Raw genomic sequence first — 12,930 nt, 5'->3', positions numbered from 1 at the left:
AATATGTTTCAGGAGTTTCTTGAATATACTACCTATTATAAACAGGTTCATTTTAAATCCCACCTCACTGGGATTTGATATAGGATTCAGGTCTTGGCTTAGACATGGCCATATTGCTTTATTTCTTAGTTTTGTTCCTCTTTTGGTAGATTTGCCAGTGTGCATAGGATCATTATCCTGCTGAAACTTTAACTTCAACCCTTTGAGAGACAGCCTTACATAGCTTTAAAACACTAATTGATACGATATAGAATAAATAGTCTTGTCAGTGACCACTAAGTACCGAGTCTTAAGGGTCCCAGCAAACAAAACAAAACCAAAAACAAAACCCCAAATGGTTGCTTTTTCATCGGAAGACTGTAGTTTTTAGTTTGGCTGTGGGTTTTGTATAGCTAAAGGGTTTTTATTGGCACCCATTCCATGGAGGTTTGATTTTTCACACCAAGAGTGACCTTCAGATTCTTGAATGAACTTTTAGAGCTCTTGTGTTCAACTCTTGGGAGATATTTGCTGGGGCTATGAGATCCGATCTATAGCATGTGCAGCAAGATTGATAAAACATAGTCATAAGGAAATAGTGTTATTTTGCAGGTGCCGATATTCACTGCCACTCATACTTGTTTGCGAATTCGAAAAGACCTTCCATATATAACTAAAATAGAATAGAATAGAATAGAATAGCCCTTTATTGTCATTGTGCATGTACAACAAAGTGTACAAATTAGCTACTGTGCATGTGACAGTGTCTGCTCTACAATTACTGCACGACTCAGCTCTACCTTCAAAGCTGAATTCAGCCTGTGCAAAACAGTCTGACATGACAGTTTTCAAAATATTTGAACATAAAGTTTGCAAATCTTGTCTTTTTGCCCCAGACAAGTGTTAAATACACCTACTTGCTTTAGAATTCTTTGGTTGGTCAATCTTTTCTGTCATCAAAGTAAATCGGTGAGAGTTGTCAGAACATCCAAAGATACACGGCCTAATATGTGCAAGTAAAATTCAGCCTATGAGTCACACACTCATGTCCATGGTGGCTGCTTTGTTCACTTGGCTGCTTATTTCTACTTGAGTGTGTTATTGAATTTGCAAGTGATGACTTCATATTTTGCAACTGGTAGTGAACCTAAAATAATATGTTTTAATAATGGCTAAATTCCACTTCACAAAGGTCCTGCACTAACATTGGTTTACTCCTAAAGCTTATAGGAATACTTAAGGGAGCCGAGCGCTAGTAGTTTCACCTATGCTTGCCCTGCTACAAAGCAAATCTGTCATCAAAAAGGTCTGTTACTATATAAAACTGTTATGGTGAATGTGTTCACAAGAGTTCCCTATTTGTACATCTAGCCACATGAAGGAATATTAGTGTTGATTTGAAGTGACTGTGGCAACCCGTAAGCCCACAGCTCACTCTGCTCTTACCTCTGTTTTGCTTTCCATCAACTCTTGTAACTTTGTCTGATTGCTATTTGGTACATGGCAGGTAGTGTGCAGTGGGCATCAAAGCTTTTCCCTGAAAAGGAAGCTGTCTGCTGCAAATGGAAAAAGGTTGAGTTGATAAGATTGGTTGATAAAAGTGGTGAGACTGAAGCAAACAGTAAAGCTGCAACTATAAAAAGAATAAAGCCAGTGGTTAAAAACGCTGTATAGCTAACGAAAGCTACTACATGTTACAAGAATCGGTTGAAAATATTCTAGTACGAATAATGTTTTACCAAATTAATTAGCTTTTATTTTGTTGACAATTACCTGGCAATTTAGTCGTCTAAACCTCAACTTAAACCAATGATTTGGAGTGCATTCTCCTCAGACAAAATCGCAGAGAAGCACTTCAGGAATTGCTGCTTGCTTCTCAGTCTAAGAGCACCTCAAGGAAAGCCACTCGGGTACATCATTAATCAGCTCTCAAATTAAGTTACAGCAGATGTTTTTAGCCATGAAGGCAACCTTGTCATGGCCCCCTTCAACCAATTAAGATTAGTATTTATTCATAGTCTTAAATCTAGTTTATCCCCAGTTTCCCCTGCTGGTATTCCAGTTTTATCTAATGGATTTTCTTTTGATGTTGGGCAGAGAATTAAATCTTGTACGATATACACAAATTCCCCCAGGGACTGCATCATAACAGTTGCCATGGGTGCAATTTTAAATTTGTCAGCGATACAATTGTCACTTTATCTCTGTTCTTTCATGCCCTGGTCACCTGCATTATCTAAACACCAGGGTCTTTCCTCAGGTTGCTGTCTGTAGATACGGCCATTAGTTCTGCTCCTGTGCTTAAGAGAGAAATCCCAGGTCAGCGGAAGGCAGTGAGACAGAGGAGTGAATGACATCCTATCCAATTACTTGTCACCTCTACATAGGCTGGCACAGGGACTTGAGAAGACCACATGAGACAAGCAATTACACGGAAAAAGATTCTGATCACTGCAGAGGCATAGCACACCTCACATCCCCCACTGTTGTTTTCACATTTTAAAGTGATGCTGACTAAAGTACTGTGGCATTTATAAGTGTAAACACATTGATTTCAGCAAGAGCACCCCTCTGGGGATCTCACAAACAATCAAAGTGGGATCTATGTATATAAATGAGAGCTTAGAGGAAATACAATATCCGCTTGGTAGATGAACTACCATGTCTCTCAAGGCTAGTTAATAGAATGACCAAGCATTGATTCTGTGGGGAGAAGAAGTTCTTTCTGAGTCTAAACATTGGCGTAAAATGAAAATATCTGGGAAATAGAAATATAATATATCAGAAGGAGCATAGCTTTGTTATGATGGTTATTATTTCTCAGGGGTGAACCATACTTTGCTGTTTGCCTGCCATGCATTTTGGAAAATCTCCTCACTTCACTGTGTGATAACTCTGAAGAAGTCATGATTGATCATCCACTTAGAAATCTTCATCATCAAGATTTATCGGAGCTTGGATTTAAAAAAAAAAAACATAAATCAGAACAGAGGACAGTGGTTTCCTACTTTAGGGTTTTTATTGTATCTTTTTTCAGTGTCATGCAGGGATGTTTGATTTTCCTCTTTGCTAAACATTATATTTTATTTTAAAAGCACATTCTTTGGTCAAAAACTGGATAGTCTTACAGTGTTTATTTATTTATTTACTTTTATGGATTGGCCCAAGTGGGCATTACATCACTCAGTGGGCACAACATGTGTTAGTGTTGTCTAGTGTTTATACTGTTGGCCATTTAAAAAGTGATTAGCTATTCAAGTAGGTCTGGCATGGATGCTGTGGGCCTGAATACTAAATTATAACAAAAGCTTAGTGGGGCATTGTGTATAGTACTGCAGCCCCAAGGAACATAATTCATAAGTTTGGGATGTTAAAGCTACATTTGATGCTTTTTCCCTGCAGATAATCCAAGCACATTAAGTATCTCATTGTCAATCCAAAACAAAAGTGCTATAATACATTCACTTATTGAGCATTTATGGAAATATATGATTTATATTCAAGCGCGAAGGTCAAACATCTCTCAGAAGTGGCTCATTTTTTATCATCACACAAAGTTTTTATTTTTAGCTCGGGGTCATCAGTGTTATTGTCACTTAATTTGCCTGATGATGATATTTTGCACATATTTTTCTCCGGATGTCCTTCTAACCTGCTACATAAACACTGCGCATTCGTGTTTGTGTAGCATGTAAGGAGAAATGAGCTGATTCAGGCCTTCGGGAGATGGATCGAGTGGCTGATGATAATTTGATGAATTTCTGCATATATTAATGTTGTAAGTGAATATGAACCACAGTGCTCATAAATTACAACTGATGGAAGTGTGTCACTGGGGATAGCTTTGCGCATAATTAGGCTCGGTATTTAATTAAAAGTGTTGTGACAAAGGACGCATGTGTACAAACAGTGAAGCTTAACTGAGGGAGATAAGTTGAAGATGGATGGCAAGTAAATTCACTACATCCTTGTGAGGAAATGTACGAAAAGCTGCAGCATGATAAGAGAATGACCGATAATCAAATATTACCAACAGTGAAATAGTTTAATTAAGAAGCTTGCCCAAAACAAGTTTTATATACTATTATTTACACAAATGTTTGAAAAAGTACAGAAGATAGACTATATAATCAGTCATAGGCCAACAAAAATACCCTTAGACTTAGATTTTAAAGGCAGTATACCAAGGAAAAAATACCACCATGTCTTTACAGAATAGTGTTTGGTTGTCTAAAATAATATAAATAATAAAAATATATGCATTTGGGGTGCCAGTTTAGCTCAGTGGGCTGAGCAGGCGACCATAGCAGGTGGCCGCCCCGGGTTCGAGTCTGACCCACAGCCTTTTGCTGCATGTCTCCCCCTCTCTTTCCCTCTGCTTTCCTGTCAGTCTTCACTGCATCTATCTAATCAAGCTGAAAAAAGCCAATAATATTTCTAAATTTTATATACATATATATATATATATATATATATATATATATATATATATATATATATAGGTAGGTAGATAGATATTAGATAGATTGATAGATAGATCCATATACATATATGCATTTCTGTAGGTTATACATTAACAAACCTAAAATAGCCGAAAGAAGTTCATACAGCAAGTACACCAGCCTGTGATCCTACAGGGTGTTTTTTTCCCCACTGACCTGAATCAGTGATGCTTTTACCAAATGTAATTAAATGGACAAGAGAGCCAAGCATTTCAACAGTAGCGAGTGCGGTTGCTGTTTAGGAGACAGTTTATTGCTCTTTTCTTTGCTGCTTCTTTCCCTCATCTGTCTGGTTTCGGGGCAGAGTGGAAATTGCTTTTGTTGTGTTACTTGCTATTATCGTACAGCTTTAGCATCATTTGTCTAACTTAAGGGTTGAACTGAACGCTGCTGAGGAAGATAATACGTGTTCAGTCACACTACACTGGCTAAGTTTAATTTCTGCATTTTCCCATAATGTAGTGATGTCTGCTCATCTGCTTTTGCTTCATTCAATTTCAGTTTTCAAACTGAATGGTAAATATAGCAGGAGCTCAATGGGTGCCGGGGCCCCCAGAGGTGCGAGCAAGGCGACTAAGTGCGACGGGAATGAAGGAGCTGTGGGCAACTGGTTCCTCCTGAGGGGCTGACAGATGCTGATGCTGACAGATCGAGAGAGTGATTATTCAGAGCTTAGAAGATGAACTAGTGCTTGTGTTAGCTGGCTCCCCTTGCAGCAGAATCACTCCCAATCACACCTCCATAAATCACACCCTGGCACAGTTTGAAAACAGCACTACTGAGCAAAGGTGGTCATGCCGATGAAAGGGTGTTTATCATGAAAGAGTGCCACTAGTGACCACAAAGGCTGTATGCATACTTGGAAGAAACATGGGTGCTTGCGACCCTGAACATCTGTAACCTTAATTTTGACTAACTATTCAAATTGTATTTCTGTAACTTCTGAACTCTTGGCAGCTTTGACTGAAGTGTAAAGGTCCCAAAGTGTAAGTAGTGAGTAAAGTAGTGCTGTAACAGAAACAACCACAGCCCCTCTCCAATAAACCTCTGCTTAATCCCAAATCATTATGGTATCTCCAATGAGGTATAAAAAGGCAAATAAACAAGCCAAACTGCACGTCTAATGAAGCACAGACGGTGCAAACTTTTTTCACTTTGAAATATGCAGAAAACATTCAAATTACATTTAACAACCTCTGTGTTTACTGAACCAGACACAAACGGTAAGGTAATTGCACCTCTTTACATGAAAATGTATATACAACTCCATATGTTTATTTCCATCTAAAATGCTGCACTTAGCTTTTTTTGAGTTTTTAGCCAAATCAGGAATTCATTTATTCATCCTTGCAGTGTTAAAATCTCACTGTAAATTAAAGTTGCATAATATGTTAAGTTTAAATGCTCTGTATGACTTGCAGTGGCCGATACGTGATGTGGTTCTGGGAGTGGGTCTGTTGGAAGATTAAAACACTCTGTCATTCTTTTTTTTAATCAAATTCTGAAGCAATTACTGGGTCTGTCTTTGTTTCTCAATATGCCCCCATGCGTTTTTTTCACTGTTTAACGGCAAAGAGAAAGAAACTTTATTTTGAAGAGTTCTGTGCAAACATAAGTGAGCAAATAGCCAAAGAGAGCCAATAGGACACTCAAGTCCAACATACCAATGAAATAAAACATCTCATTTGTTTTCTTGTTTATTTTTGTGTTTATGTTTTGATTTTTTTGAAAACAAGTGAAAAGAAATGCCCTTTCTTGTGTTTGATTTTTTATCTTAACAAAAAGAACAAAAATAAAGTGTTAGAAGAAACAAGCAAACAACAAAAAGAAACATGGTATCACAATCAACTGTATTTCTACCTTTAGAGCTTCAGCAGCAGCAGCATTTTCAGTTTGATACGTTGTACCTTTGATGCAAACATGATCTATGATCTTTGATCAGAATAATATATTAGTGACAGTCTCATTAGCATCACAGTGCCAGGACAAAGAAACTCAACATTGTGCTTCAATGAACTGTGAATAAAAATGTGTACTTTAGACTATTCCTACATTAAGCAAACAAACAAAGGAGCCTTAAAATGCTAGCTATAGGCCAGGAAGCAAAGTGTTAACAACAGATTTCTCTGGCATGAAAAGACATAAAACAGTTTGAACAGGTTGTCATTCGAAAGCAATTTGGGAAGCAGTAGGATCTCATTATTACATCAATTTAATTCCAATTAGAAGAAATGAATCAAATTATCTTTTTCATAGCATGTGGCAAAATAACTAAGAACGTGACTGACGAAGATAATCACATCATATCAGGAAATTGATTTATGTCTACTTCTTTTAATGATGAGGACAAAGAGGTTAAAAATGTATTTAAGATTTGTTGGCCTTGGTATTCAAAACTTAACATTTTATAAAAACCGACAATCGGCTACTGTTTTTGTTGAGACATAATCTATATATTTGTTACATTTAAATACAAATGTCACTGCATTGTTTGTAACTAAAACCCCAGATGAAGAAAATAACCCCAGCATCTGATACAACTCTTTTTGGTAATATTCATCAATATATTTGTCACATATTTAACTACAAATATGATTGGCTCATTAATTTAAAAAAAAAGTCCTATTTGAATAAAATGATGAGGGTCTGATGCAGCCCTTAGCTAATTAACAAGAAACTGAAAAAGTCCCGACACAGGTTAGACACCCTAGTCCTCTGGATTAATGTCTTAGTTTTGAGCCACTCCCCTAACACACCCATTTCTTTCTAACTTTTTGGGTTATAGTTACCTGATGTGAACCAAAGAATTTCTGTGTTCACAACAACAAGGGTCATCAAATATTAATTATATTTATTTGTGTGCCTCTGAATTTACACCCATTATTTGCCACCATCCCTTAATGTGAGTAAAGAGTTCATTGCCATTTCACATAGTTCTTTGAAAGCAGGTGACTCAGATCTTCTGAGACAAAAATATCTGACTGGGTGTTTGTGAGCTGACCCTTTTGAGTGATCAATATTACATTTCCTTAATTATTAAGCAGAAATTTCTTTCCTAAATGTTGCTAGCACTGGTTAATTGATTGACATATTAAGACAATTCAACCTTATGGTTTGTTAAACAAGTTCAAAAGCATCTAATTTATCATTTTTGTTTGAAAGATCTCTTAAAATCACCATTGTACACCATTTCACCTTTGCAGACATTACATTTAAGCATTTGCATGCTTTTACTGTTAAAGGAGAGGCTTTGTTGTAATGAAGTAATAATACAAATTATAATAATGATAATAACGGCCCGCATAATTCAAGTTAATAGCATATCTTATCATAATACCCAAGTGAACTCCTAACCATACTATACATGACCAAAAATACTGATCAGTTTGAGCTCAAGAACCTAAAAATGAATTTAATCCCTTGTGACAAAGAAACTGATCTTGTATTTTCTTTATATTGATGTCCGCCACTGGTTTGATTACTTTGTGTTCCTTTGTTCCTTTTTTCCTCAGTTCATGAATAAAGCAATCATGGAGGTTAAGTGAATGGCCTTGAATTTTGCTTGATTGCAAGCTGCCAGATTGCTGCAATTTAATTTTTCCCCTAAAGCTTCAGTTTTTAATGAAAATGCCCTCTCTGTGTGTTTTTTCTTTGCTGCAGGCCAGTGGGGTCAGTGTACCGGTGAGGAGTGTGGCTCTGGTGGGGTTCAGACAAGGACAATATGGTGCATCCACATGGAGGGCTGGACCACCCATCACTCCCACTGCCATCACATGGAGAAACCAGAAAGCCAGAGACAGTGTTTTAAAGTCTGCGACTGGCACCAGGACCTCTTCGAGTGGGAGGCGTCAGAGTGGGGGAGCTGTGTTCTTGTTCCTTTCTTTTCCAATGAGCTCAAGTTGAGGGCAACTGAGTGCATTACAGCACAGCATGGGATCCAGAGGCGCAAAGTCTACTGCGTACGCACCTCAAATCGGACCACAGTCAGTTCGAGGATATGTGAATTCTTTTCCCAAAAACCACCTGTGGAGCAGGCATGCCTTGTCCCCTGCCCCCAGGACTGTGTGGTTTCAGACTTCAACTCTTGGTCAAGTTGCAGCAAAACCTGCGGTGCTGGCCTGCAGCATCGGACTCGACATGTTCTGGCCACATCAATGTATGGAGGGGCAAACTGCCCCAACCTAACTGAGACCAGGACTTGTTCCAGCCATGTTGACTGCCCGGCTGGGGAGGACGAGTACCAGTACAGCCTTAAAGTAGGGGCCTGGAGTGAGTGCCGAATGCCCCATCACAAGGATGCGCTATTAAGTGGAAGGACCACAGTGGACTTCAGTACTATGTCCAACGAGAACAACACAGCCACGCTGCACACACTAGCTTCTCACCAGCATTTCCATCACACCCACCACCACCTTGCTCATGCGCACATTAAGTACCCCGCGTCGTGGGAACTAGAAGTGGGATACCAGACACGACATGTTCGCTGTACAAGAAGTGATGGCAAAAATGCTATGCTGAGGTAAGCAACATGCTTCAAACCATAAAGAATAGGAAAATCATCTTAATATGGTAATGTGGATTGAAGTTGAGACATATTGATGCATTTTTCACAAAAATTAGGAATACTTGTGCCTTTTTCATTCATTATGCCCCCAAAGTGGCCACCCTACCACTTCACAACTCTTCAATGCAAAATTCCATCAGTTGCACGATCGTTTAAACTTTTCTTGGTAGATTTCTTACTGTACTTTAAATCTTCAGGTCCCCGGCACTGTGCTGCATTAGAATCTATAACATTTTCTTTGCCATCCTTCACAGTTGGTTGAAAAATGCTCTTTTTGAAAGCTGTCTTTGGTCTGCGCCAAACACATCTACTTTAACCACCGTCAAAAAGTTGTATGCTGGATTTGTCTTTCCAGAGTACATTATTTAACCCCCCACTGCAAAAAAAAAAAACCCCTTCTCTCCCCCTATGGTTCATTGGCAAAATACTTTCTCCTGACACATCCCCCATGCTTTTCAAATTTCTGAAATATTTATCAGATAGTATACGCTTACAGTTTGACAAAGACAGTTTGTTCATCCTAGAATAAAATGCAGGTTTTACAAGAAACTGTTTTTCAGATGCACTGCTCTAAGGCTGACATTGCTGGGGCAATCAATCCTGGAAGAATCGGCAGTTCTTTGAAATCAACAATACATGTAAAAAAGTTTGCTTTTCGTTTCTTTTCCCCACTGGGATCCACAAACCCATTTTTCCCTCTGTCAGACCACATACCTCAATGGTATAGAAAGACTGATGCCACCTGTTACCCCCTAAGGACATTCTAATAATTTGCACCAAATAGAACCCCCGATTCTAATTTTCTGGATTTCAAGGTGTGATAAATGTTGTGGTGCACCTGATTTGTTCTCATATGAAAACAGCAGTGCTGTATAATATTTATTTCTTCTTGTGTGTTTTTTTTTTTTTTTTGTACTGTATCCAAGCGGAAATGTTTGCAGGTTTAATAATGAAAGGAAATACCTGTAGTTTGTTTCTCTTTCATCAGTTTACTTTTCCTCTGATAAAGCGTGTGGAGAGTTTTAAAAATTATAGGAGCTGAATGTTGTTGTCTGTCAGGCAAAATAATCCTAATGGACATTTTTTTTAATAAAAGAGAGGCGTAATCAATGCTCACCACCTCTCATGAGATGTATTCAGTGAAATAAAATGGTTTTTATTGATGGTGGTTATTTATTCAATTATTACTAGATTATATGAGGGCTGATGTTTGACCAGCATTTCAGCAAGGAAGGGAGGCATTATTGTGTTAAATGTCAAGTGTTGCCCCCTTCCACTCTCTGCTGTTAGAGCTAACCTTGGTATTTGGATTTGATAAGAATGGATTTTTCTGCACGTACTCGCACACAAAGCAAAAAGCAGAGCACACACAAATGCACACCTACACATGCTGTGTCTCACACACACACAAACACAAATACACAGTAACAAACAACATTCTGTCTTGTGTTTTTTTGCTTTGTTTTGTTTTTCTCATACAGAAAGAAAATCATTGCATGTATATTACATTGATTAAATGCCACCATACCATTTTCTTGGTGTAAAGTGTCACTATTAGCTGGCTGTTAAAATCCATTTCTGACTGCCATCATTGTTTCAGGGACCACATTTCAATCATGTTGTTTCAATTAAGCCTTTTTATTGCTCCATATTGCTTTTTTATTTATAATAAGGCATACTACATTGAAGTTGTACAGCATTTAATTGTCATATCAATTTTCTTGTGATTGCTCTTGCTTGTTGCCATTTTGGACAGAGTAGTTTAAAAGTCGTTTATCTTGCCACACATCTCTTTTCATTGACATGTTTTTTTTTGTGTGTGTGTGTGTGTGGTTTGAAAAAAGGATTTTATTTTGCATTGCTTGATTAGCACTTATTTTATCTAAGGAGGTGTGGCGCTTTTGAAATAGATTTCCCACGTGTATTGTGCTTCATTTTTCTCAACTTACAGCCTCATTACAAGGAGAAAGTCTAAAAATTATCTTGTATCTCAATAACCTGACTAATTCAACTTCCAAGATTAGCCAACAAAAACTGTAATTGGATGAGAAAACACGTGCTTTTCGTTTGGGATTAGCCTATTAAATGGCCATAGTCTGGTTATCGTAGCTAAGGATATGGCTGATTTAGGCTTACCACCACCACCCAGATGGCTCACTGGGTTATGACTTCATTTATGGGGTCATTATACAGTGGTGAAATAGATCACACATGAGCTTTTGCTGATAGAGCTTTTTTCTGATAGAGCGACAAAAGTCAATTCTTGGCAGTCCCAGATTTACTACTGGTACAAGTTGACTGTACTTTTCCCCAGGAGATCAGTGTTTGTGCCATGTGATATTGTTGTTGTTTTTTTAAACTCTCATTTCCATTTATTTCCATGTCACTCTTTTAGTTTTTGTCACACAAAAGACTATCATGCAGAGGACGTATGGGTCAGTTACATGGTTTGGCACTATAGTGGGTTGAACAGCAGCAGCAGCAGCAGCAGCAGCAGCAGTTTAATGGGATAATAGCATTAAAATCATGACTAATGACTTGTGCTTGTGCTTGGTTAACATCTCTGAGTGAGCATATCAGCTCTTTGTGGCACTTGTGTAAAAGATTGACTTTGTCTTGAGATCTGTGTTAACAGGATGTACTTTAAATTCTTGAGTGGAAGAAGTAAAGGTCATTTATTCAACAACAAATCAACATAACCACTTGCTCATAGGGTCTCATACCTCTCCATCGGCAAATCCAATTAAATTCCAACAACATCTATTTATAGCTTGCTTTGTGTACAACTGCACTCTCAAACTTTAAAGGGGTCACAAAGATATCATGTTATGAAATTAAATTTCCTTGACGTGACAGTAATTTACTCTCCTCAATCTGCAGCCTCTGTACGAAGGACAAATCCCCACTGACCTTCCAAACATGCGTGATCCCCAAAGACTGTCAGACATCCGATTGGTCATCGTGGAGCCCCTGCTCTAAGACCTGCCGGTCCACCGACCTATCCCCTGGCTACCGCCTCCGGTCACGGATCATGACTCAGATCACAGTTGGCGGGGGGAAGCGATGTCCTGCCCTTGAGGAAAAAGAAGCTTGCAATATCATAGGCGATTTACTTCCAAACTGCCCCAGGTAATTTTTTATTTATTTTTTAAATAGAGATCATCTTTATTGCTTCTTAAGGCCACAATCTTCAAATGAACGTTCTTTTCATTTGCAGTTTCACCAATGCACGATAAACTTGAGGACCAAATGAGGGTTTTTAATTTGGCTTCTTGGAACAAATTCACCTTAATAATTATGAGAGAAAGCCTAGAGGTTAAAATATTTATGACTTTACTATTGAATTGATTTGTGCACACTGTTTTTTTTAGCATCATTTTAATTATCTTGTGGCAGCCACAATAATCTTGTGTACTGTAGGGAGCCCCATAGACATGACATGATAAAAAGAGGCCTTGACAGAATGCCATTGTATTGGGGCATTTGGGTTACGATAGGATTTAGCTAATATAACATGCACACAACAAAGTAGTCAATGGAGAATTACTTTCCCTGCTGGTAGATTTTGTTTTATTTGCTGAATCTACACTGAGTGCCTGAGAGCAGAGGATTTACATGATTAGGGAAAACTCATTACGGAAATTAAGCATTTGATAGATTACTACAGGCTGTTGTTCTGGTAAACTCCTCAAATATTATTGCTTTCTGCATCACTGCATTTTTCATAGATGAAACCAAACATTTGTTTAGAAGTTTTGAAATCAAAATAATCACCCCCCACCCCCACACCCCCTTCTTCTGACATACTGTGAGAGATGCTTTTGCCAGAGACTGCTCTCACTAATTTGTCTTTTGCTTTGTGTGACTCTTTGAAAGCAACTGGCA

General features: G+C 38.1%; 1 protein-coding gene across 1 annotated transcript in view; it reads left to right on the top strand.

Annotated features, from left to right (window-relative positions):
• thsd7ba (thrombospondin, type I, domain containing 7Ba) overlaps positions 1–12,930 on the top strand; it is a 184,601-nt gene that overhangs the window by 51,699 nt on the left and 119,972 nt on the right. Inside the window, exons 3-4 of the mRNA XM_080903581.1 lie at positions 8,142–9,000; positions 11,926–12,174. Of these exons, the coding sequence (XP_080759707.1) occupies positions 8,142–9,000; positions 11,926–12,174 (1,108 nt within the window). The remainder of the gene's footprint in view (positions 1–8,141; positions 9,001–11,925; positions 12,175–12,930) is intronic.

This window comes from Rhamphochromis sp. 'chilingali' (genome assembly GCF_963969265.1).
Source record: "Rhamphochromis sp. 'chilingali' genome assembly, chromosome: 14".
NCBI lineage: Eukaryota > Metazoa > Chordata > Actinopteri > Cichliformes > Cichlidae > Rhamphochromis > Rhamphochromis sp. 'chilingali'.
Note: the sequence above shows the minus strand (reverse complement) of the source record. Positions and strands in the feature narration are given on the sequence as shown.